General features: G+C 43.1%; 4 protein-coding genes across 14 annotated transcripts in view; 2 read left to right on the top strand and 2 right to left on the bottom strand.

The window, feature by feature from the left end:
- Positions 1 to 432: 432 nt before the first annotated feature.
- On the bottom strand, positions 433 to 18,810 carry LOC5511987 (DNA repair protein RAD51 homolog 2). 4 transcript variants are annotated; one of them, XM_032381294.2, is made up of 10 exons: positions 12,718 to 12,990; positions 12,356 to 12,469; positions 11,732 to 11,842; positions 10,162 to 10,298; positions 6,386 to 6,505; positions 5,798 to 5,953; positions 3,919 to 3,946; positions 3,536 to 3,736; positions 3,148 to 3,250; positions 433 to 538 (listed from the first exon to the last, which is right to left on the bottom strand). In XM_032381294.2, exons 1-10 carry the CDS (start codon positions 12,802 to 12,804, stop codon positions 468 to 470), a joined length of 1,128 nt encoding a protein of 375 aa, XP_032237185.2. In that variant the 5' UTR covers positions 12,805 to 12,990; the 3' UTR covers positions 433 to 467. The 4 variants fall into 4 exon arrangements, with proteins under 4 accessions (XP_032237185.2, XP_001632310.3, XP_032237183.2 ...); XM_001632260.3 differs by lacking the exons at positions 433 to 538; positions 12,718 to 12,990 and adding exons at positions 855 to 1,417; positions 18,435 to 18,810; XM_032381292.2 differs by lacking the exon at positions 433 to 538 and adding an exon at positions 855 to 1,417 and having other exon boundaries at positions 12,718 to 12,993.
- On the top strand, positions 13,187 to 14,979 carry LOC5511986. Its single transcript, XM_032381302.2, has 2 exons — positions 13,187 to 13,571; positions 14,020 to 14,979. Exons 1-2 carry the CDS (start codon positions 13,361 to 13,363, stop codon positions 14,466 to 14,468), a joined length of 660 nt encoding a protein of 219 aa, XP_032237193.2. The 5' UTR covers positions 13,187 to 13,360; the 3' UTR covers positions 14,469 to 14,979.
- LOC5511985 (methionine synthase reductase) lies at positions 15,217 to 17,891 on the bottom strand. The gene has a single exon (XM_032381291.2). The coding sequence runs from the start codon at positions 17,659 to 17,661 to the stop codon at positions 15,487 to 15,489; it is 2,175 nt and encodes a 724-aa protein (XP_032237182.2). The 5' UTR covers positions 17,662 to 17,891; the 3' UTR covers positions 15,217 to 15,486.
- The window catches only part of LOC116618039 (myotubularin-related protein 2), a 20,303-nt gene continuing 13,326 nt past the window's right edge, over positions 17,890 to 24,866 (top strand). Inside the window, exons 1-9 of one of the 8 annotated variants that reach the window (XM_048730760.1) lie at positions 17,930 to 18,068; positions 19,107 to 19,209; positions 20,376 to 20,549; positions 21,234 to 21,394; positions 21,779 to 21,945; positions 22,167 to 22,312; positions 22,661 to 22,732; positions 23,115 to 23,220; positions 24,189 to 24,239. In XM_048730760.1, coding sequence (XP_048586717.1) covers positions 19,141 to 19,209; positions 20,376 to 20,549; positions 21,234 to 21,394; positions 21,779 to 21,945; positions 22,167 to 22,312; positions 22,661 to 22,732; positions 23,115 to 23,220; positions 24,189 to 24,239 — 946 coding nt within the window. In that variant the 5' untranslated portion in view covers positions 17,930 to 18,068; positions 19,107 to 19,140. The other 7 variants (XM_048730759.1, XM_048730761.1, XM_048730762.1 and 4 more) reach the window with 7 other exon arrangements.

Genomic DNA, 24,866 nt, shown 5'->3' with positions numbered 1-24,866 from the left:
TACCCCTCCATCAACTGCCTGTACCTCTCCATCGGACTGTACCCCTCCATCAATCGACTGTACCTCTTTATCTGACGGCTGTTCCCGTCCATCAATCGACTGTACCTCCCCATCTGACGCCTGTACCCATCCACCAATCGACTGTACCTCTTCATCTGATAGCCTGCTTGCAGGCGGTACTCGGTGTTATCATCGCGGAAAACCCTCTCCGTTCGATGATCGGGCGCCATATTGTATTATAAGCCGCATGGTTCCTGGGGGCGAGCGCAAAAACGGACGCAAAAACGTTTTTGCGCTCGCCCCCAGGAACCATGCGGCTTATAATACAATATGGCGCCCGATCATCGAACGGGGAGGGTTTTCCGCGATGATAACACCGAGTACCGCCTGCAAGCAGGCTATTCATCTGACGGTTGTGCTTCTTTATCTATCGGATGTGCGCCTTCATCTTTCGACCTCATCACTAATTAGTTTATCGATAGCGTAGATCGAGCCTTGATGGTCTGTAGCGATGGGTTGCCGCAGGACCGCCTTGTATCTGCAGCATTTTGAGATGTATCGTAATAAGACAACAGCCAATCAAGGCGTCCCATGGGATAAGCAAATCATTAGGTTCAGAAACAGATAAATGACATAATAAACTTCTATTGTTGTTGTTGTTGTTGTTGTTGTTGTATGATAATAAACTAAATACATCATTTCTACAGTAGCGAACGTAGTTTAAAAAGCAGGGCAAACGTTCGCGTCCTCAATTGACGTGCTTCTATCTTGATTCTGAATCCAATTCGATTGTTTTTTGCCGTCGTAATACTGAAGTTTCCTTATGGAGTCGGGAAAGTGGGCAATCATTTCTATTTTTAAGTTAATTATGAACCAGTTAGGGATTGTAGGTCACAAAAATCACGTTACATTTACTCCCATCTTTGCTGGGTGACGTTGTTGGCGAGACGACGTCAGCACACTCACGTTCGATCACGTGCACACTCACATTGGATCACGTACACATGACTTACGTTCGATCACCAGACACACCTGAGATCGAACGGTTCTCCCCTGATCCCCCATTCATCAGCCCAGTCCCTGGAGATCTCTTTGGGATTCCTGTGGTCCCCCAGTCCCTGGGGATCTGTTCGGGATTCCTGTGTTCAGCCCAGTTCCTGGGGATCTGTCCGGGATTCCTGTGTCCCCCAGTCCCTGGGGATCTGTTCGGGATCCCTGTGGTCCCCCAGTCCCTGGGGATCTGTTCGGGATTCCTGGGCCCCACCAGTCCCTGGGGATCTGTTTGGGATTTCTGTGGCTCTCCTCGAGGCGTGAGGCGCTGGAGAGCTGGTTTCATGTGACGTCACATTTCTCACCATCCAGGAATCCCAATTAGAAGCCCGGGAAAGATCGCCTGGGACTAGGCTGTCAATCACCACTTTTTGATAACGAGTACCATATTAATTCAAGGTATAAATCAACACAAGGTTGAAAAGGTATGTTGAAGTGCGCTGACGTTTCGAGCTTTAGCCCTTCGTCGGAGGAAAAGAAAGGCTCCGACGAAGGGATAAAACATGTCAGCGTAACTACTCTGTACGCCTGTAGTCTTTCTAGAAACTTTAGCCGAATAGTGTCAAGTATCATATTAATGTATTGTACCTCTAGCTGCATGTGGTAGAGTACCATATTAATGTATTGTACCTCTAGCTGCATGTGGTAGAGTACCATATTAATGTATTGTACCTCTAGCTGCATGTGGTAGAGTACCATATTAATGTATTGTACCTCTAGCTGCATGTGGTAGAGTACCACATTAATGTATTGTACCTCTAGCTGCATGTGTAGAGTACCATATTAATGTACTGTACCTCTAGCTGCATGTGGTAGAGTACCATATTAATGTATTGTACCTCTAGCTGCATGTGGTAGAGTACCACATTAATGTATTGTACCTCTAGCTGCATGTGGTAGAGTACCACATTAATGTACTGTACCTCTAGCTGCATGTGGTAGAGTACCATATTAATGTATTGTACCTCTAGCTGCATGTGGTAGAGTACCATATTAATGTATTGTACCTCTAGCTGCATGTGGTAGAGTACCATATTAATGTACTGTACCTCTAGCTGCATGTGGTAGAGTACCATATTAATGTATTGTACCTCTAGCTGCATGTGGTAGAGTACCACATTAATGTATTGTACCTCTAGCTGCATGTGGTAGAGTACCATATTAATGTATTGTACCTCTAGCTGCATGTGGTAGAGTACCATATTAATGTATTGTACCTCTAGCTGCATGTGGTAGAGTACCACATTAATGTATTGTACCTCTAGCTGCATGTGGTAGAGTACCATATTAATGTACTGTACCTCTAGCTGCATGTGGTAGAGTACCATATTAATGTATTGTACCTCTAGCTGCATGTGTAGAGTACCATATTAATGTACTGTACCTCTAGCTGCATGTGGTAGAGTACCATATTAATGTATTGTACCTCTAGCTGCGTGTGGTAGAGTACCATATTAATGTATTGTACCTCTAGCTGCATGTGGTAGAGTACCACATTAATGTACTGTACCTCTAGCTGCATGTGGTAGAGTACCATATTAATGTATTGTACCTCTAGCTGCATGTGGTAGAGTACCATATTAATGTATTGTACCTCTAGCTGCATGTGGTAGAGTACCATATTAATGTACTGTACCTCTAGCTGCATGTGGTAGAGTACCATATTAATGTATTGTACCTCTAGCTGCATGTGGTAGAGTACCACATTAATGTATTGTACCTCTAGCTGCATGTGGTAGAGTACCATATTAATGTATTGTACCTCTAGCTGCATGTGGTAGAGTACCATATTAATGTATTGTACCTCTAGCTGCATGTGGTAGAGTACCACATTAATGTATTGTACCTCTAGCTGCATGTGGTAGAGTACCATATTAATGTACTGTACCTCTAGCTGCATGTGGTAGAGTACCATATTAATGTATTGTACCTCTAGCTGCATGTGTAGAGTACCATATTAATGTACTGTACCTCTAGCTGCATGTGGTAGAGTACCATATTAATGTATTGTACCTCTAGCTGCGTGTGGTAGAGTACCATATTAATGTATTGTACCTCTAGCTGCATGTGGTAGAGTACCATATTAATGTATTGTACCTTTAGCAGTATGTGGTTCCGTGTGATGAAGACGAAGCCCTTCGATCTGGATGCTGTACGTGAATACGTCAAATGGGGCGATGGGAGATTTGGCAATCATGACCTTTACAAAAGGAAATAAATACAAGATACAATCAGGGGTAGAATGTATGCGATGAGAAAAGGATGACGAATTTAGAAGAGGGTTGTGTAACGCTGTTTCAGCCTGCCGACCAAAGTCTCATCTGGGTTAAAACATGCTTCCCACGTGGCGATCACGTGAACACGACGCGAGACAAAAAGGGCCTGGTAAAGAGTAGAAATACGAGTGCTACACTATCAGTCACGTGTTTAGCGCGCAAGGAGCACGCGAGGAGCACGTGTTACCCACGTGGCGAGAGATACGAACCTGTCTATAGGTCTCATCAAGGAACTGTAAAATCAACCGCGTGTTGACCGCGTGCGACCATGTGTTACCCAAAGCGGCGATCACGTGATCAGATCCCTCCTCGTCAGCCTCAACCTCCACGCCATCGACATCCGGGATGTCGGCCTCGGTTACGTGCTTACTTGGGGCGAATCGCGAGGTGATCTGGTTAGTGACCACAACCTGAGAAATGACAAAGACCAAAATTCTTATTACTGATTGGAGACAGAAAGACAGGATTTCTCTCTCTCTCTCTCTCTTTTCGAGATACAAGGATTGTACCCTGAAATATATAATTATATATATAAAATAAATATAATTATATATTATAATATATATATATATATATTAAAATATATACTTACGGGGATATTAAAAGTTTCGGCAATGTACCTACAAAAAGAGAAAACAAGTTAATTAAACGTTAACGTCTACATCTGGATTACAGATTCAGCTTTCTTTGTCCACACAAAAGTGTATGAGTAAAAGGCATGGGCCTGTTTCCGAGAGCGGCATGTGTGACAATTGTAACGGGTCTTAACTGTTGCAAAAAATGCACACTTGAATCACCCTGAAAAACAATCCATTTTACAATAAAAAAAGCTTCACCCTTTTATTAGAGAATAAAATGGCACATGGATAATAATATTTCAGCAATTAAGCCCGTGTAAGCAGTGCGCATTGCTTGCGGACGTTGGCCCTGTAATACTGGCGCTGTTTAAACACCATGTTCGGAGATGTTGTGGAGCAGTTCTTAAACATTTCTTTGTCTTGTCGACCAAGACATTTCTTTGTCTGGTCGACCAAGTAAAGTGGCGCCAGCTTTGGTGCTGTTTGCAATGGGTTTAATCTTGAACTCACTACTGGGCCAATGTCGGCCGTGCGTAGGAGCATCTGAACTCACTACTGGGCCAATGTCGGCCGTGCGTAGGAGCATCTGAACTCACTAATGGGCCAATGTCGGCCGTGCGTAGGAGCATTTGAACTCACTACTGGGCCGATGTCGGCCGTGCGTAGGAGCATCTGAACTCACTACTGCGCCGGCGTAGGAGCATCTGAACTCACTACTGGGCCAATGTCGGCCGTGCGTAGGAGCATCTGAACTCACTACTGGGCCAATGTCGGCCGTGCGTAGGAGCATCTGAACTCACTACTGGGCCAATGTCGGCCGTGCGTAGGAGCATCTTAACTCACTACTTGGCCAATGTCGGCCGTGCGTAGCAGCATCTGAACTCACTACTGGGCCAATGTCGGCCGTGCGTAGGGGCATCTGAACTCACTACTGGGCCAATGTCGGCCGTGCGTAGCAGCATCTGAACTCACTACTTGGCCAATGTCGGCCGTGCGTAGCAGCATCTGAACTCACTACTGGGCCGATGTCGGCCGTGCGTAGGAGCATCTGAACTCACTACTGGGCCAATGTCGGCTGTGCGTAGGAGCATCTGAACTCACTACTGGGCCAATGTCGGCCGTGCGTAGGAGCATCTTAACTCACTACTGGGCCTATGTCGGCCGTGCGTAGGAGCATCTGAACTCACTACTGGGCCAATGTCGGCCGTGCGTAGCAGCATCTGAACTCACTACTGGGCCAATGTCGGCCGTGCGTAGGAGCATCTGAACTCACTACAGGGCCAATGTCGGCCGTGCGTAGGAGCATCTGAACTCACTACTGGGCCAATGTCGGCCGTGCGTAGGGGAGCATCTGAACTCACTACTGGGCCAATGTCGGCCGTGCGTAGCAGCATCTGAACTCACTACTGGGCCGATGTCGGCCGTGCGTAGGAGCATCTGAACTCACTACTTGGCCAATGTCGGCCGTGCGTAGGAGCATCTGAACTCATTACTGGGCTTTACTCTCGTTTGTGCATAGGAGCATCTGAACTCACTACTGGGCCAATGTCGGCCGTGCGTAGGAGCATCTGAACTCACTACTGGGCCAATGTCGGCCGTGCGTAGGAGCATCTGAACTCACTACTGGGCCAATGTTGGCCGTGCGTAGGAGCATCTGAACTCACTACTGGGCCAATGTCGGCCGTGCGTAGCAGCATCTGAACTCACTACTGGGCTTTACTCTCGTTTGTGCATAGGAGCATCTGTCTGAACTCACTACTTGGCTTTTATGTCGGGCGTTCGTAGGAGCATCTGCACTCACTAATACTGGGCTTTACTCTCGTTTGGCGTAGGTGCACCTGAACACACTACTGGGCTTTAATAACGGGTGTGCGAAGGAGTATCTGAACTCACTTGAGTATTGCGGCCTCTTTGGAGAGAAGATTGGTACGCTCCTTGATATTCCGGGACGATTGACTATCGAACTCTTTCCTAATCAGTGATGCTACTGAATCCAGGACTATCAACTTCACTTTCCTTGAGATTACCTCTTCCTCGAGACTTTGCAATCTGGAATAACACAAGTAATATAGATTGTGTCACACAGCACATTTAAAACTTTATTTAAAGAAGCTTACTCGAAGGCGACAATAACTATGTAAAGCCTATTGATGTTACTCGCTTGGTATATTTAGTTTTACTATTAATAACATACTGTATAAATTTACAATGATATTAAAGAATTTTTTAATCCTTGTCAAAAAATATTTAATGCAGTACTTCACTTATTTAAGGTTGGTTCTTATTCAAGGTGAAAAAAATTAAGTGATTTATTTAGTTCTACAATTAATAACATACTGTATAAATTTAAAATTTTATTAAAAAATTGATTTATTAAAGATGAGTAAAGAATTGATTAAAATTATTTTCGAAAATCTTAAACCAGTACAGCACTTCTTCAAGGTTGGCGCTCATTCAAGGCCGGCGCGAATATTTACATACCGTTCCCAAAGTGCTTTGCATGTGGGTTCCCAAAAGACGTGAATTTTCTCTGTTAGGGAGAGCACGGAGTTCTGGTTTTCAAATAGCCCAGGAAAACGATTTTCTGCCATCTCTACCATTCTAGGCATACAACACAGGCAAAAAACGTCGGTTGGTTAAAAAGGGTGTGGTCATTTGTGGGATGGGGGGAGACATAACAGGGACAGAGCTAGGGGTGGGATGGGGGAGACATAACAGGGACAGAGCCAGGGGTGTGATGGGGGGAGGACATAACAGGGACAGAGCCATGGGTGGGATGGGGGGAGACATAACAGGGACAGAGCCAGGGGTGGGATGGGGGAAGACATAACAGGGACAGGGCCAGGGGTGGGATGGGGGAGAGACATAACAGGGACAGGGCCAGGGGTGGGATGGGGGAAGACATAACAGGGACAGAGCCAGGGGTGGGATGGGGGAGAAACATAACAGGGACAGGGCCAGGGGTGGGATTTGGGAAGACATAACAGGGACAGAGCCAGGGGTGGGATGGGGGAGAGACATAACAGGGACAGAGCCAGGGGTGGGATGGGGGAAGACATAACAGGGACAGAGCCAGGGGTGTGACGGGGGGAGGACATAACAGGGACAGAGCCAGGGGTGGGATGGGGGAGAGACATAACAGGGACAGGGGTGGGATGGGGGGAGACATAACAGGGACAGAGCCAGGGGTGGGATGGGTGAAGACATAACAGGGACAGAGCCAGGGATGGGATGGGGGAAGATATAACAGGGACAGGGCCAGGGGTGGGATGGGGGAATACATAAAAGGGACAGACCCAGGGGTGGGATGGGGGAAGACATAACAGGGACAGAGCCAGGGGTGGGATGGGGGAAGACATAACAGGGACAGACCCAGGGGTGGGATGGGGGAAGACATAACAGGGACAGAGCCAGGGGTGGGATGGGGGAAGACATAACAGGGACAGAGCCAGGGGTGGGATGGGGGAAGACATAACAGGGACAGGGCCAGGGGTGGGATGGGGGAATACATAAAAGGGACAGAGCCAGGGGTGGGATCGGGGAAGACATAACAGGGACAGAGCCAGGGGTGGGATGGGGGAGAGACATAACAGGGCCAGGGCCAGGGGTGGGATGGGGGAAGACATAACAGGGACAGAGCCAGGGGTGGGATGGGGGAAGACATAACAGGGACAGACCCAGGGGTGGGATGGGGGAAGACATAACAGGGACAGAGCCAGGGGTGGGATGGGGGAAGACATAACAGGGACAGAGCCAGGGGTGGGATGGGGGAAGCCATAACAGGGACAGGGCCAGGGGTGGTATGGGGGAAGACATAACAGGGACAGAGCCAGGGGTGGGATGGGGGAGACATAACAGGGACAGAGCCAGGGGTGGGATGGCGGAGAGACATAACAGGGACAGGGCCAGGGGTGGGATGGGGGAAGACATAACAGGGGCAGAGCCAGGGGTGGGATGGGGGAGACATAACAGGGACAGAGCCAGGGATGGGATGGGGGAGAGACATAACAGGGACAGAGCCAGGGGTGGGATGGGGGAGAGACATAACAGGGACAGAGCCAGGGGTGGGATTTGGGAAGACATAACAGGGACAGAGCCAGGGGTGTGACGGGGGGAGGACATAACAGGGACAGAGCCAGGGGTGGGATGGGGGGAGACATAACAGGGGCAGAGCCAGGGGTGGGATGGGGGAGACATAACAGGGACAGAGCCAGGGGTGGGATGGGGGGAGACATAACAGGGACAGAGCCAGGGGTGGGATGGGGGAGAGACATAACAGGGACAGAGCCAGGGGTGGGATGGGGGAAGACATAACAGGGCCAGTGCCAGGGGTGGGATGGGGGAGAGACATAACAGGGACAGGGCCAGGGGTGGGATGGGGGAGAGACATAACAGGGCCAGGGCCAGGGGTGGGATGGGGGAAGACATAACAGGGACAGAGCCAGGGGTGGGATGGGGGAGAGACATAACAGGGCCAGGGCCAGGGGTGGGATGGGGGAAGACATAACAGGGACAGAGCCAGGGGTGGGATGGGGGAAGACATAACAGGGACAGAGCCAGGGGTGGGATGGGGGAGAAACATAACAGGGACAGGGCCAGGGGTGGGATTTGGGAAGACATAACAGGGACAGAGCCAGGGGTGGGATGGGGGAAGACATAACAGGGACAGAGCCAGGGGTGTGACGGGGGGAGGACATAACAGGGACAGAGCCAGGGGTGGGATGGGGGAGAGACATAACAGGGCCAGGGCCAGGGGTGGGATGGGGGAAGACATAACAGGGACAGAGCCAGGGGTGGGATGGGGGAAGACATAACAGGGACAGAGCCAGGGGTGGGATGGGGGAGAAACATAACAGGGACAGGGCCAGGGGTGGGATTTGGGAAGACATAACAGGGACAGAGCCAGGGGTGTGACGGGGGGAGGACATAACAGGGACAGAGCCAGGGGTGGGATGGGGGGAGACATAACAGGGGCAGAGCCAGGGGTGGGATGGGGGAGACATAACAGGGGCAGAGCCAGGGGTGTGACGGGGGGAGGACATAAAAGGGACAGAGCCAGGGGTGGGATGGGGGAAGACATAACAGGGACCGAGCCAGGGGTGGGATGGGGGAGAGACATAACAGGGAAAGAGCCAGGGGTGGGATGGGGGGAAGGTGGATTATTCCATGACCTTCGTTTGTGCAATCTAACTAGCAATCCTACTATTTGTCGAAAAATCATTAGTTAATTCTTGTTAATTCTGTTAGAAAAACAATTCTTGGTATCATCACAGAAAAGGGATTGTATTAGGACAGTGGTGGTACATGTATTTTAATTCAAGTAATACCACGATCACCTTGGATGCATTTGTTTTCTGAGGGACCATTACTAGCGAAATTACCTCGAAAACAATAGATGATTCTAAATTTCCCTCATGCATTTATAATGAAAAGAACAAATAAAATAAACAAAATAGAAGGCAGCTTCCTGATTGGCACAGGAATTGACCCTTGTGGGATGATTTTGATTTCTGTATGCAAGCATACTTAGGATGCCAAAGAACATTACTGTAAAGCTGATTGTATTGTTATTTTAATACTTTTGAATGTGTAATATTTCATTTCAGACTGTTTGTGCAATTAATTAGGGTGGTCTCTAGAGAGGTAAAAACACAATGCACAAAAAGGTGCCAATTCATTTAACAGTGTTTGCTCATCCAACTTAAGATTGTTTATTTCCTCGGTGATCATGCTATAACTTTGTAATACCATTGTATCACTGAGGGGGGGTGGGAGGGCATTGGGACTTCAACTAGTCATCCCTTGGTTTTGGGGACATTTAATCACTAAATTCCCCTCATGCCATGCTATAATTTATAATAATGATACAGCCTGCACAGCTGATGGCTTTGTTTGGCTCATAGCAGTTTTGATCATTGGGACCTTGTGTTTTTTTGTTAGCTAGTTGCTTGCAGAGAATATGGCCACTTGAGTACTTGGCAAAAGGTGCAGGATATGGCTCAGAGGCGGGGGATCAAGGGTTTAGAGGTGCTTTATGAGCTGGGCAGGGCATTCTCCCTGTTTGTTGCTTCCTTGGCCCAGTGCTCAAACAAAGCTACCAAAAGAAAGCCTTGAGTCCCAAATGGACAAAACTGCAGTACTGAGACCAAACAAAACGGCGAGCTATGCAGGCTAGAAGTGAAATGTGTAATTGGTTGTACAAGTTCAACTCTTACAAACTGCCACTGAACAAGGAGCAAAGCACACAGAATCTGTACCTTGTAGCACTGAAGGCTGCCTCAGTATCAATATAAATGACATTAGCTCCAAGTCCCCCTTGATCTTGTGGTAGGGTGGCCAGAATACTAAGCATTATACAGAACTGTGTTTTACCACAGCCAGCAGGCCCTGTGATCTGTGAGAACATAATATCAATTGAAAATTATGTCAGACAGGAGCAAAAAATGGCAAAATTAAAATTTTAAGGTTTTGTTCTAAGCTTACATATTGTTTATATTTTGCCTAGAGGTTCCTTGAATAATATAAAACAAAATAATCCTTAGTATTTTTTGGTAAATTATCTGTTCTTGAGATATGATTGAGCAAAGTTGCCATAGATCATGAAAAAAGTTGCAATTTTCGCCTAAATTGTGCAATTTCAAACAAATCAAGAGTCTTAAAATTTGCAATATCTCAAAAACGGATTATCAACCAAAAAAACTAAAGCTTATTTTGTTTTATATTACACAAGGAACATCTATGCAAAAAAAAAAGCGAATATAACGCTGCTGCAAAAAATCACAAAAAGGTTTGCCCCCTGCCAGCCAAGATAGCAAGAAGTGCTCTAATACCTGTAGGAAATAATCAGAAAGAATAAAATCATTGCTAGTAATAAAGTCTTAATTATTTAGATGCCTTGATTAAAATTTCTTCCAGGCGACCAAGCGCCTCAGGTGCTCTCTTAGATAAAATTGCTGCAAACATGCTGGTTCATTATGAGACATGATTATCTACAGTTTTACTCATTTTTTAGTTTGGTATTTTTGTGCACAGCTTATATGAAAGGATGACACTCCATAAACAAGAACTTGAATACATTAACAAATCTGCACAGTACCTTTTGGAAATTTATTTCACAAGACCAAAAAAATCGTGTTGGATCTCAAACAATTAGGAGTTGAGATTTAATAATATCAAGTGAACGAATTTAACAAAATCCAGAAACGCTTCCAGGACATGGTCACCTCCTGTGAAGCTTCCTTTGTGAGCTTTCCAGTGACCAGCTTTCTAAAGGGTCACTTCCCATTGGCCTCGGAAATCGCGTTGCTTTGTACAGGAGTGCTTGTTCTGCTTGCACTCCTTATTCTCCCGGTACTGTGGTATGTGCATAGACGGCGAGAGATGATAAGAAAAGGCTTGAGACCAGGGTACATTATTTGAATAGCACATATCTTTAGAATACGCTTTGATCTACCCTGAAACAATTACTTTAAAGCTGAATGTCCAGTGTGAATATGCAAAGTGTGAATGTGGGACATGCAATGTATGTGTTTTTTTTTCTTTTTTTCTAAAAAAGACCAGAGGCTGATCATTGATTCACAGCTTTGTGTAAGAGTTTTAACTTAAAAGTTTTTACCTCAAAGTGCAAACTACTGCAAACCCAGTCCCTTGCCTGTTCCTCATCTAGATGCATCCTAAGGTCTTACTTTCTTTGTAAGCTTTCCTGTGAGGGTCACTTCCCCTTGTTGCTCATGGCATGTTAGAGGGGTTGACCACGCCCTGCAGGGTGCATGATGATGCCAATGTGCCTGATAAGCATGGTAATACAATTAAAGTAGAGTTACACACCTCTGTGATGGTACCACAGGGAAGCCCTCCATGGAGCTGTCTGTCAAGTGCTGGCAAGGAGGTGGCAAAGAAGGCAGGGATGGAGAGTGATCTTGACCTCATTTCCAGAGCCTGAAAATATAGCAAACCTGCTACTATTTGTGATATTTTGTATAAATTTCTGGTAAAGTTACACGATGTAGCATTAAGCAGAGAACAAAACAGGTTGTAAATTTCACATTCTAAAGTGAAGAATCAATGTCCTAGAGATGAGGAAATGGAGATAAGTTGATATTACAAACAGCAAATTTGCCCAAATACTGGGTTTGGAATACCCTGGCTCCGAGAGTTTTTCGAGCGAAGCGAGAATTACGACGAAGCCCACATGATCCCCCCTAGCATGCTGGGAAAAGCGGATATTCAGCCTCTGGAACCAAGGCTAAGTTTGGAATCCACCAAATCTTCTTTTCATTTTTCCCTGAAGAGGTTCTTGAGAGAAAGGCTTTTCTATACACCTATTACTTATTTTAAGCATAGTTGCACTCAGAGAATCCATATGTTGCAATACAAGACATCTAATAGAAACAAATGCTCACTTTGACTCAAGAGAAATTATTTAGCACTGTATAAAGGACATATACTCACGGTATGCACTCTTGGGGCAACAATCCGGCTGACAGCCTTCTGTATATCTACCACCTGTTGGTAGCTTGTTCCAGTCCACTTGAGCAACTCAAATATATTCCTGGACAACAAATCCTGCAAACAAATTTTTTTTTATATAATGGGAACAAACAATTTTGGGCGAAGCCTACTTCTAAGTAGGAGCTGTTGAGTAAAGGCCAAAAAAAAAAAAGAGTTTAACTTCGTATGTATTTTTGTCAGAGGCCAGAAGACTACATCTTTTCCAGGAGTTTTATAGCTCTTTTCGAGGGCCTTTGATACTGACAGGATATAGCCCCAAGATATAGCGCAGTTCTAAGTGATCAAATGGCTCATCGTGTCACCTTGCATGTGTGCACTTTATTCCTGTTCAATCTGTCCACCATGTCGCCTGGCAAGCCAGCAACTCGACGTAACTTACGCGAACTCATTGCCTTTTACAAGCCCCAAAACCAGGTTAAATATCAATGAGAACACAGAGGGACTGTCTTGTGGGATTTTACATCTCTTCCCTTCATGATTAAAAAGACTCTGTCGCTTTTGAAAACTTTCGAACACAAAGAAGCTATTACTTTGTTATTTTAGAAATTTCGCGCCATCCAACCTCGCCCCAGGGTCTTTTGGGTAACGCCACAATTGAAAATTACCCAGAGGACCCTGGGGGCGAAGTTGCAGCCCGCGATGAAAGAAAAACAAGGATGCACAGGTATACCGCAGTCTAAGAGAAATTTTTATTTGTTTCTTTTGGCGTCAATGGTCAAACCATCATAATACCACAGAAAGTAGATTAGTAATGAAATAATAATCTTCATCCCTTTTTGATTTGGACATGAGGATAAAACCTCGCAGCGAGTACTGAATATGGTCTACCTGTGTCACCAGGCCTTTGTGAAACAAAAGAAGTAAACAGACGACAAAATTGTGAACATATTTGAGCATATTTCTCAAGTTTGGTTTTCAGATTCCCTCAGCAGCGCCCTGTAGCACATGTTTCATAGCTGCGAGAGTCTTCAGGATCTCTGCAGACGTGTTATTATCCGTGCAGTGGGGAGCAGAAGGCAGGTTGAGCCTCTGCCTTTGCCCAGCGCGCTCAAGGAATGGATAAGGGAATACGAAGAAGAACCACGGTTCGATCGCAAATTGACGAACCTCAAACACGTTATGTTTTCTGCAGATGACACGACGGTGACGTTTAAAGGTATACAAACTGTGCTGAATGTATATACGGGCATAACCCATAAAGTCCACGAATTGCTTGATTCGGTGGATGGGGTGTGGGGGGAGATATGATAATGCAGGCGCTCGGATTTCATCCTATCCAAAAACGAGATTATTCCATCACGTGTTTCAAAAGTAGGCCATTATTTCTCAGGTAGTCTCACTAGATAACCTACCACCCCTGGATTCACATCCACTTCCCTAATGGCCATTTCCTTATAAGTACACAATCCTCTACTAACAAAATTTTCATTGATTTCCATCATATTTCTACAGAATACATGAAATTAGTTTATTTGATCACCATTATTCTTATAAATAATCAATAAAATCAGCAGCGGGCAGTTTGAGAAATGCCATTTTCCATTTGCACTGGTAGCATTTTTTAAATAGGTGTTTGTTATTAACATTTATGATGTCTTTCCTAGGCACATCATTCTATAGCACTACCCTGATTAAGACCCCATATGGGCGTGGCTACATAAGCGGGAAACATGAGTGGGTTTTCTACTTTGACAACTGCATGGGCCAAGTAGCTGTCTGCGTTGTACCCGCTAAGTTCAAAGAAGGCAAGGATTTTGACCTGGTTCCATATATTGGTCACTGTGTTGGTTGGTGCTTCAATCAAGTAGGACGTGCTACATATGAGCTGCCTCTTTGGGAGGAGAAGAGATACTACAGTTCATTGTTCAACTCCTGGGATATGGTGTGGGTGTTATTAGATATGGACAAAGGAACATTGGGGTTCATGGTGAACGGCAAGGAATTGGGTGTGGCATTCAGTGAAGGAATTATTGGCAATGAGTTATTTCCTGCAATATGCTTGTGTGGGGAAGGGGAAAAAGCAACTATAATTAGCAGTAGCACGTATTTATAGACTTGAAGATTTGGCACATCAAGAGATGAAAAATCTAAAACAAAAATGCATGTGCTAATAGCTTAGTCATGAACTCAGGTAAGGAGCCCTTGCCAGACAACTGTTATTCCTTTCAACCAATATTTGAGACAAATCATGAGAGGAAACCCCAAAGTAGCCACCTAAAAATACAATCTTATGCTTCATTTACCAAATTCAATCACAGGCTTACCATCCTCACATTATTATCATTAGAATTATTTCCTGTAAATGATCCATTGCAAAAAAAATTGATGTCAATAAATCGTTACTATTTGTAATAGATCATTAACGGGAAATAATTCTGGTGATAACAACTGAATGTGATTCAGTTGAAAATATCCAAACAGGTTCTACAAATCAGCAGATGGAAATGGATGCTTTTTCACACTTGTTGCTATGCTAGAATGACAAAATGATGGTCGACAGAGACTATTAGAATTGAGGTGAAAACCCTTCTGAAAACAGAATTCAATAAAAAAGCTTTGCCCTAGATCCAGACTCTATAAAAGGGAAATAAATCAACACAAGGCTGGAATATAAAGATATTCCAGCCTTGTGTTGATTTGTGTTGATGCCTCAGTGAAAACAGATTAGTTTGGAACTAAAAACCACCAACAACAGGGAAACATAAGCAATACTACTCTGTTTTCACATGTGGTTTCATTGATTTATTACCCTGATTTCACCTCCCGTGCCCAGACCACCTAATAATTCTACAGTCTTTCTGTACCAGTCCACCCCTTGGGTTTTGCTTTATTTTCCTTTTCTTATTCAAGTCCCATGTTAAAGAAGTTGTAATCAAAACTCACAAAGAACAAACTACCTCTTGAACACAGTCCTCAAAAAGTCTTTTCAGCACAACAACAATAGTCCTAGAACAGACCTTGACTTTAAAAATAAAGGTAAGAGTCATCCATAGAATAAGCTGCAAGGTTACACTACAGTAGCTCTGTGCCCACTTTTCTATCTCAAAGACAAACTAATCATGTGACACACTTCAGGTCCATACATCTTCCCGATACTTCTTTTCTTTGCGTAGCCTTGTCATTTCCTTTATAGCCTCCATTTTTCCCACACACAAATGCTTCTCAATGATTTCACAGAAACACTCAAACACATTCGATGCCATGTTTTTAGCATCACCGCAAACATACACAACTGCACCATCATTGAGAACAAGATCAGCAATTTTGTCGCCTTGCAACTTGAGGTTATCTTGGACATAGCGTGGGGTAGACAAGCTTACTGTAAAGCCCTGATCACGTGAAAAAGAAGTAAACAGTCGTGATAGAGTACCAGTCTCAACAAATGACTCTAGTTCCTTTTGGTATAAGAAGTCCTTTTCCCTGTGTCTGCACCCAAAGAATAGCCACATCTCGCCAAAACCAGTAAGGTCTTCTGCTAGTTCCATTTGCTTCCTTCTGTGATGTAGGAAGCCAATGAATGGAGCTACCCCAGTACCAGGGCCTATCATTATAACTGGGATTCTACTATCTGGTGGAAGCTTGAAATCTGAATTGCTTCTTGCACTGACAGGTACTTGGACATAAGGGGAGGAGAGGATACTTAGCTCTGAAATCTTCAAGATACCATTTGCCTTGTTTCCTTCTTCCGTTATCATGGAACCTGTAAGACCTTCCAGCCAGCTCGTGCATACACCCTTCCTGCTCTTCCTAATGTCCTCAAATTCACCAAACTCAACAACATTAAAGACAAAGTTCAACTGTCCAGGCTTTTCCAATGGAGAGCTTGAAATAGAATAGGGCCTGGGACTGAGTCTTGGCAGGTGCTCTAGAAGTCTTTCGAAAGGTGGAAAACAAGAAGGAAATGCTGTTAGTAGCTCCAGCAGAGAGAGGCTTGGCTCTCTTACAAACCTGCAATACTCATCTGCCCCTTGTTTACTGCACAATTCCTGCAGTCTGCGCTGTTCATTGTTGTCATGAGTAAACTCCACTAGAGTCCTCAGGAATGCTTTCCTAGGAACCATTCTAATGTCCAGACATGTCAACAAGCTCTCTTTTATAGTATATGGCTGGGGGATATAGTTTGGTATAGAAGCAGTTTTCTTCTTGGTACCAGACATAACTTGGATGTCGTAAGGTACCTGAGCCATGGATGTCAATCCAAGTCTTTCAATAATAGCATCCACCTCGCCCTCGTCATTAGGGCAATATATATTAAAGGAATTCCCTGCCTCATACTCCCAGCCAGACTGACTAATGTCTAGAGTAATCTCAAGTGCTTTCTTCATGGCATCATCAGCTGTCAGTCGACGAGCACCCACAATGGTTGCCATGGTGATGGGCGAGGCTGCCCCAGGAAAGCTAGCCCCGGCTTGGTGTGGGACTGTAGAAAAATCTGGTGTTTTCTCAGGGTGGAATTTTATCTCCAGGTAGGGAGATGGAAGAACTGGAATGGAAAGGGAACTTGATGACAATGAAGCACCTGATTTTCGTAAAGTTGGTTTCCCCTCTACAGTCAGCTCTATGTTCAAACTGTTTTCTTTTTCACTCTCACTTAGAAACTGGCTGGTTTTCTCATTATGATTTTCAAATTGTTCAGGGAAATGTTCATTGGAAGACCCTTGAGGTAGGTTTTCAGACTTTGGAACAATACCATTAGCCACTGAGTCATTCTCTACAACTGACTTGTTACTGTCAATATTTTCTCTATCTGACATCTGATTGTCATGTGGCACTCCTAGGATGTCTTTCAGCGGCCCCCATAACCCATCTATCCAAGGCTCTACAACTAACTCCAAGCCAACAGCGTCATCGGCATGGCCAGTGTCATAGAACTTTTTAGCTCCAAGCTCGTTTAATCTTCTGTCCAGGTTCTTTCCATTTACACAAAAATTCGTGTAATTGGAATCTCCTAAAGCTAGAAGGCCGTACTGGAGGTCTTTTAGATGATTTCCTGGCAAAGTTTTTTTCTTCAGTCGCCTGAAAAACTTGAGCATAGTATCTGGTGGATCACCCTCACCTGTTGTGGACACTACAAAGACAACGGCTGATTCTTTCTCAAGCATGAACTTCTTTTCGGTCAAGCTTAAACAGAAAAGTTTGGAGTTGAGACCATTCGAAGCCGATTTCTCGTGGATTTCGTCGGCTATAGCTTTTGCCTGTCCTGTTTGCGAAGCATACAGGATGGTAAAACTATTATCAACAGGCATTATGTCTAGTTTTCATTCACATGGACGAATTAATCAATGAAATAATTGTATTTTTCGCTTGCTGGACGATACGAAGATTGTTGATGTTGATTGTGAGTCCACACGTTCCTTTGACTTATGCAACGTTTGAATAAAACAAAGCTTTCTATTGGACACAATATACCCAACCAATCAGGGCCTTCCTTATGAACGCCTCATTTCTGTCCCATATCCGGTGTATCACGTGATACCAGAGAAGAAGACAAAATGGCGCACCATTTGGATGCCGTCTGCAGTGCAGGCGGAAGTGATCGCCTGCCTCTCCAAATTATGGCTTATAACAGTGATCAGTAGCTATGACTAGAGCTCCCCTTACTCCAAAGCAGTTGTTAGACATATTTGGAAAGGCACCGGCTTCAAGTTTGTCTGTAAGTTTGTTACATGGGTTTGGGGTGAGCGAGTTTTTTGTTACATCGCGATGCAGCGCCTGCACATTTAGTCGAAACTTTCTCTTTCATCCAGTAAGTAAATCAATCACGAGTTAATACTTCAATAGAGATTAACATTTAACTTGTTATACTTGAATGTTTTTTTTTTTCTCGTACTTGGATAGGATAAATAGACGATATTAAGTTATAATTTGGCAGTAATCAACTGGATCAAATCTGCAAACCGACAGACATACAAAACGAACAGTCTGACTGACTTTGCAGAACGAAAAACGTTTATGTAGAGAGAAAGCTAGCTGCTTGTTTTACGATGAAGCTAATTATTTGTTTTACAACAAAACTTACCCGGCCTTAAGGTAAACAGGAAGTTGTTCGCGTGACTCGACATCGTGAAAAAAAAAACTTATTTCGTGTCATGCAACTTTCCGTTTTGTGGTTCCCCTTATACACGCTACAGACTGCAAAACGCATTACCCTGTGTCGTATTTCGCTGCTATCATCATTGATCCCATTATTTTGCTAAACCAGTTGGATAAACTCTTTTGATCACGTAGTGAGCCAGACGTGTTAGCGTACACAGGGCTCCTATCGTGTGTAAACCTTCTGTAATCCCCAACTCAGCTTGATTAATTTGGGCAGTGTAGGAAATGATGTAATGCATCAAAGTCTAATTCATGACGATCAGCTGAGGACATGCCCTAAAAGGATGTTGTTTTTCTGCCTGTTGTCTTTGTTTTCTTAGATGCTAAACTAGTTGTTTTTCGCATCTGAAGTGATCCCTTTTCAATTCTATTTAAGGGTTTGGAGTGTGTGACTTCTCAAATGTAAACACCCTTTGATTCTATTTTGTAAGCTATCAAAGAGTTGATTGACGCCTTAGAGGAGTTGAAAAGGTTACATGTAATTTGAGGCACCTTCTGGGCGATTGCCAGAATCATACAACAATAGAACTTGCACTTGATGCTTATAAGCTAAGGATATCACAATTCGGAATGCATTCATATATTATTTCCTCAGTCTATCTTGGCTGTATTTTAATGCTGTGCTCAGAATGATAACTGCATGCATGATTTCAAGAAATCGTCAATACAAAGGGAGTTTTGATAAAAGAAAACTTAAGGTAAAATATATGTTTTGATTAGCATTGTTGTGTTATGTAGTTGAATTACCTACCTAACCTTTATACCAAGGCCAAATTCTCCTAAAGGTATATTGTCTATTCTGTTAAACATAACAACTACAGTATATCCTAACACTGTCAGTATTTTTTTATTTTATCCATGTTCTCTTCTTGTATGCCAATTTAAGTAGGAATTGACAGAAGCAAGATTGTTTTTACAACAAGAAAAATATCCTTAATGGAATCGATACTGAATTTTAAAATTTCAATAACATCTTGCTTATTATACACTTAATCTCCTGCCAGCCCCAGGCTAGAGACCATAGTCCACTGTCACTTCCCCTTAGTTCACCTAAGATCTGCCCCCTTTTTCCAGTCTCTAAACAACTTTGAACTTTCCAATTTTCTTAGTAATTTTGAATTCCTGTATTTATTTCTACTAATTGCTAACATTTTCCTAAGAGAATAACATTATGCAAGCATTTAATGTTATTGAAATAATGTTTTTAATGTGGGAATTGTATTGCATCATATAGTAACTGCATCATATAGCAAATTTCAATTTCCTTATTTTCGATCACTATAAGAATTATTTTGTTTGTTGCCACATCAAGCATGCCACTAGTTGCCTTTCACTTTCACTGCTAAAAGACAACATGATGAAATTATTTTCTCTATTGGTACTAAACTTTAGGTGGTATTTGTTTCAATCATTTGATGATTTATATTTGTCTTTAGGAAAAAAGCTAAGTAGACAGCACCCGAGAAAAAATAATTCCTCATGATTTTATAAAGTTGATTATATTGGATTTTACTGCAAACTGACAGTTGTGTGACTAATACTACATGAAAATATAATGTTATCTATACTGGTTTTTTCTGGGTTTTATATATTTACCACTATGCTATTTTTGTATGCTTTTTATTTACTATTATTAAAAGTGAAAATGTTTAACACTTGAAAATTTTAGACAGACAGTTGTATGGATTGACATACATGAAGACAGACAATAATAAAGACAGAAAGACATAGGAAGACAGACACTGAAGACAGGAAAACAGACAGACAGAAATAAGAAGAAAGGAAGACATACTGTACAGACAGAAAAGATAGGTTCACATAGAGACAATAGAAAACATCTAACAAGTTCACTTATGAATTTCAGCCTTTCCAGGGTCCCCTCCCTTCACGCTTGTACTCTCATCCCCCCCTGTATCCAGGGGAGCAGATCATTCTTCAGCAAGACCATGTCACCTGCATCGACTCATTCGACAGCTATGCACAGGGTGTGCTTCACTTGACGACATACAGGGTGCTTTTCACTGGTGTATATGCCAGGGTAAGACTCACTTGACGACATACAGGGTGCTTTTCACTGGTGTATATGCCAGGGTAAGACTCACTTGACAACATGCAGGGTGCTTTTCACTGGTGTATATGCCAGGGTAAGACTCACTTGACAACATACAGGGTGCTGTTCACTGGTGTATATGCCAGGGTAAGACTCACTCGACAACATACAGGGTGTTTTCACTGGTGTATATGCCAGGGTAAGACTCACTTGACAACATATAGGGTGCTGTTCACTGGTGTATATGCCAGGGTAAGACTCACTCGACAACATACAGGGTGCTTCTCACTGGTGTATATGCCAGGGTAAGACTCACTTGACAACATACAGGGTGCTGTTCACTGGTGTATATGTCAGGGTAAGACTCACTTGACGACATACAGGGTGCTTTACACTGGTGTATATGCCAGGGTAAGACTCACTCGAAAACGTACAGGGTGCTGTTCACTGGTGTATATGCCAGGGTGAGACTCACTCGACAACATACAGGGTGCTTTACACTGGTGTATATGCCAGGGTAAGACTCACTCGACAACATACAGGGTGCAGTTCACTGGTGTATATGCCAGGGTAAGATTTTATCCTGTATCTCTTGATGTGTAGGTACACCTCTTTTATGGAATTTTCAGAAACAATTAAGCATTTTGAGTGAGTCTTATTTTTTTTTTTCAGAATTATTTAGATGGTTTGAAAGAAGCCTATCAGGTAAATGCTGAAGATGATGCAGAAGAGTTATCAAGACATGGCTCTCAGCGGCAGTCCTTCTCAGCCACTGGGAAACACATGTTCGTTAATGGCAATAACAACATTCATGATTGGTCTAGACAACAAAGGTAACAACAAAAAGGCTTTTGGCTTACTATGGTATTAAGACAAAATCGTTCAGAGTATAAACAATTTCCAATGTTGGGTGTCCCAAAATTTGTACAAGAAAAGTTTTTGAAAAAACATTTTTTTTAAAAGTTAAAATACCAATAATTGTTGTGTGATGTCCTTTAAAAATCTTTATTGGAATCTACTTTATTTTGTATGATCCATTAAGTGCTGTTTTTGTGGATGATTTTCAGTGTCAATTTTCAAACTTTAAATGTTTCTCCCTGTATGAAAACAGTAACAAATTAATTTCAAAATTATATTCTTGGTACACAATTTTAGTCATGGGCTGCCTGGATTTGAATTATATTTATCTATGTTTTAATTTCACATGCTGGCATCAGGATTCTGAGGCATGTATCTAATAAGGCCAGGAACGGCTTGAGATACACACAGTCGTTGAAAAAGCGCAGCTGCTCCACCCTTGAGGCGGTACCTGGGAGGGTGGACGAGTGCTCAGCAAGGTTACAGAAGTTCAAACCTCTTATCTTCTCCAACCTTGAGCAAATAGGTATGGCTATGTATGTATTGATGTATGTGTGCCCAATTAACTGAAATGAACTGAACCAATAACTGAACCAGATACACATTCTTGGGTATATATGGTACTGTTTTGACATGGGCAAATGTGTGAGAAAACAGTGTGTGCTACATATAAACTCAAGTACATAATAAATGGGTATATCTGGAATATGGGTGTATATGGGGCTGAGCTATTGTTTTGTTCAACAGAGCATCAGTATTCTCTTGAGCTCTCTGTCCCATGCACATGCATCTATGAGATCAGGAAATTCTCCAGAAAGAACATCCCAAAGGGCAACAGTATCTTTATGGCCGATGGTGTTGAGCTACTTTGTAGTAACATACAGTCACACAGGGTAAGAATGTAGACATGATTGCCATGAATTACTCTTATATGGGGATATAAGCAATACTTTGTAATAACAAGCAGACACACTTGGTAAGAGTGTTATGTGATAGTCAAATTACTCTTATGTTGGGATATACAAAACATATCAGGAAAAAAAAGGTTCTTTTTTCATGTACCCTGCTTAAAGGCTTAGTGCTTGTACTCGTCGTTTAACTAACAACACTAAAATCTTGAAACATGAATCAGCAAGGCAAGTTCAGAAGAGAAGTTCTGCTTTCAGTGTATTTTCCATGTACAGAAGTCACACAAAACAAGTTACATAGTCATTCCCACTATTAATCCTGTCTGTCTCCAGTTTTGCCTTGGTCTTCAAGATTCCTACGACGCTGACAGTCTTATCAAGCTTCTCATGTATCACACAAAACCTGTAAGTAGTGTAATTATAGAAGGCCTGTAGCCAAGTGAGGGGGCTTTGAAGACCCTCCCTCAATCCACTTGAAAGTCAATTCAGCTTATAAAAGGCAATTGAGTACCACACAACAGAGACGCTAGACAAGATACCTAAACGATGGTCCGCTAAATAGAACAAACCTTCCCTACCCTACTCAAAATCCTTGCTACGTTCCAGGAGTGTATTTATGAGTAGTATTATATAAATACTTGGTTTAGTGCCCTAATGTATAAATTATAATTTTTGTGGTTGGGCGCTATTTCAAAAAATGGCCATTTTTTGGAATTGCACTAAAACAGGTTTGAATGGTGACTTTGTTAATGTTGTGTCACTGCTAAGTGTTTTTCTTGGGATTCAGTTATTCCCCAGACTTTTTGCATTTGCCTACAAGACTGCCATCTTGATGCCACCGTCCTGTAACATACTGGACACAACTTCTGCACCAAACTTCTACAAGTTCAATGGTACATTATTAAGGAATTGGTCTTGCTCCCATATAAGATGGCTATGTTTTACTGAAAACATACCAGCCACTGTTTTTTTTTATGTTTCCAAGGTCACCCCTGATTACCCACGGGCAAACCAGACGAAATGTTCGTGTATCGAATATTATCTTTAATTTGTCCACCGAATATATCTGTTTTAAAGCCATATTCTTGAAGTTGTTGCCACAGATTTATCTGGTTCCGTTTTAGCCGTGATTCATAACAGTTTATGTGATTTCCCTCCCTCATCTCGGTTCACCTCCTCCCCACTCGCCCCTCATCTCGGTTCACCTCCTCCCCACTCGTCCCTCATCTCGGTTCACCTCCTCCCCACTTGTCCCTCATCTCGGTTCACCTCCTCCCCACTCGTCCCTCATCTCGGTTCACCTCCTCCCCACTCGTAATAAAATACAATAGGGTTGGAAGCTCCACGCCCTGGCAATCATAACTTCGATTCTTCGAGGCAACTTTTTCGGCAGAAAACGGACAGCTTATCCCTTCAAATTCCATAAAAGAACAATTTCTAAACACAACTTTCAAATAAAATGATCCAAAAGGCCAGAATTTTCCTGCAATTTTTCGCTGCAAAGTCGAAATTTATCGTTCTTCCAGGGTGCTGACAAACAGTCGGTCCACTGAGCGTGGTCAAGGGGTGTTGCAAATGGCTTTTAGAATGCACAAAACGATTAATTGATGGACGTGATTTTGAATATATTATAAACATGTTTAACAGATCTGTCTGGAATATACTCCAGACCCAATGCCCATGTATAAGGGATTTACAATCTCAGTTTCAGTCCCATGACTTATAATCTTATTGTTCATTTGAGTTTTTAATTAATCCTCTTCCTCCGTTTCAACACTTGCTTTACTGTCAAGCTTTCAGAGAAGTGAGCCCCACTTCTGAAAAATAAACTCTAGTATTTGATTATTCATGTTGTACACAGATGAGTTCCAAAGACTTGGGTTGTTATCATTGTCAAAGTGGAGAATACCAAGTAAGTGGCCACATGAGACTGGGTCATTTATTTCAGTGGCAAAGCCAAGATTTTCCAAGTGGGGGTGGGGGGGGGGAATGTATAATGTGGTCTGCAACTTACAATGAAACTCTTTAATTCGCTTATTCCAATTTTACTCTATGGGGGTGAACTTTGGGGCATCGATATGTCCATATGAAAGACATAGGATGAAAAAGACCACATCGAGTGTGTGCTGACCAAATTCTGTAAGTGGCTTCTGGGTGTCAGTAAAACCGCAACAAATAATGCTTATTGCACCGAGCTAGGCATATTACCAATAAGAACAGAGGCTGCTATGAAATCTTTAAACTTCCGGCTAAAACTTAGTACTCCAAAAAGCTCAGCTAGCGTTGCCACAGAGACGTTTTGGGAGGCCAAGTCCACCCTCACTGCGCACTGGTGGTTACTAAAAGAGGTGATAAATCGTCTAGGCGTGGTATATTTATGGGACAACCAATTCACAACTGACAATAAAAAGAATATTCTAGGATGCTAAGACAAAGAATTGAAGACATTGAACTGCAACTTTGGCACAGTGAGGCTTATAAAGATCACAGAAAACACGCTTTGGAATGAAATAAGTTAAGGACATACTGCAATCATAAG

This window comes from Nematostella vectensis, chromosome 7, assembly GCF_932526225.1.
Source record: "Nematostella vectensis chromosome 7, jaNemVect1.1, whole genome shotgun sequence".
NCBI classification, from domain to species: domain Eukaryota; kingdom Metazoa; phylum Cnidaria; class Anthozoa; order Actiniaria; family Edwardsiidae; genus Nematostella; species Nematostella vectensis.
Note: the sequence above shows the minus strand (reverse complement) of the source record. Positions and strands in the feature narration are given on the sequence as shown.

What these genes read in the sequence shown, in the direction of transcription:
- LOC5511987 (XM_032381292.2), bottom strand. Translation starts at nt 12,804, where the DNA reads ATGAGTTCGCGTAAGTTACGTCGAGTTGCTGGCTTGCCAGGCGACATG. An exon ending in TTGCCCCAAGAGTGCATACC is followed by an intron (nt 11,843 to 12,355) that starts GTGAGTATATGT and finishes CTATATTTTCAG; the next exon opens with GCTCTGGAAATGAGGTCAAG. An exon ending in GGAACCACATACTGCTAAAG is followed by an intron (nt 1,418 to 3,147) that starts GTACAATACATT and finishes GTTATCAAAAAG; the next exon opens with TGGTGATTGACAGCCTAGTC.
- LOC5511986 (XM_032381302.2), top strand. Translation starts at nt 13,361, where the DNA reads ATGTTTCATAGCTGCGAGAGTCTTCAGGATCTCTGCAGACGTGTTATT. An exon ending in CACGACGGTGACGTTTAAAG is followed by an intron (nt 13,572 to 14,019) that starts GTATACAAACTG and finishes TGTCTTTCCTAG; the next exon opens with GCACATCATTCTATAGCACT.
- LOC5511985 (XM_032381291.2), bottom strand. Translation starts at nt 17,661, where the DNA reads ATGCCTGTTGATAATAGTTTTACCATCCTGTATGCTTCGCAAACAGGA.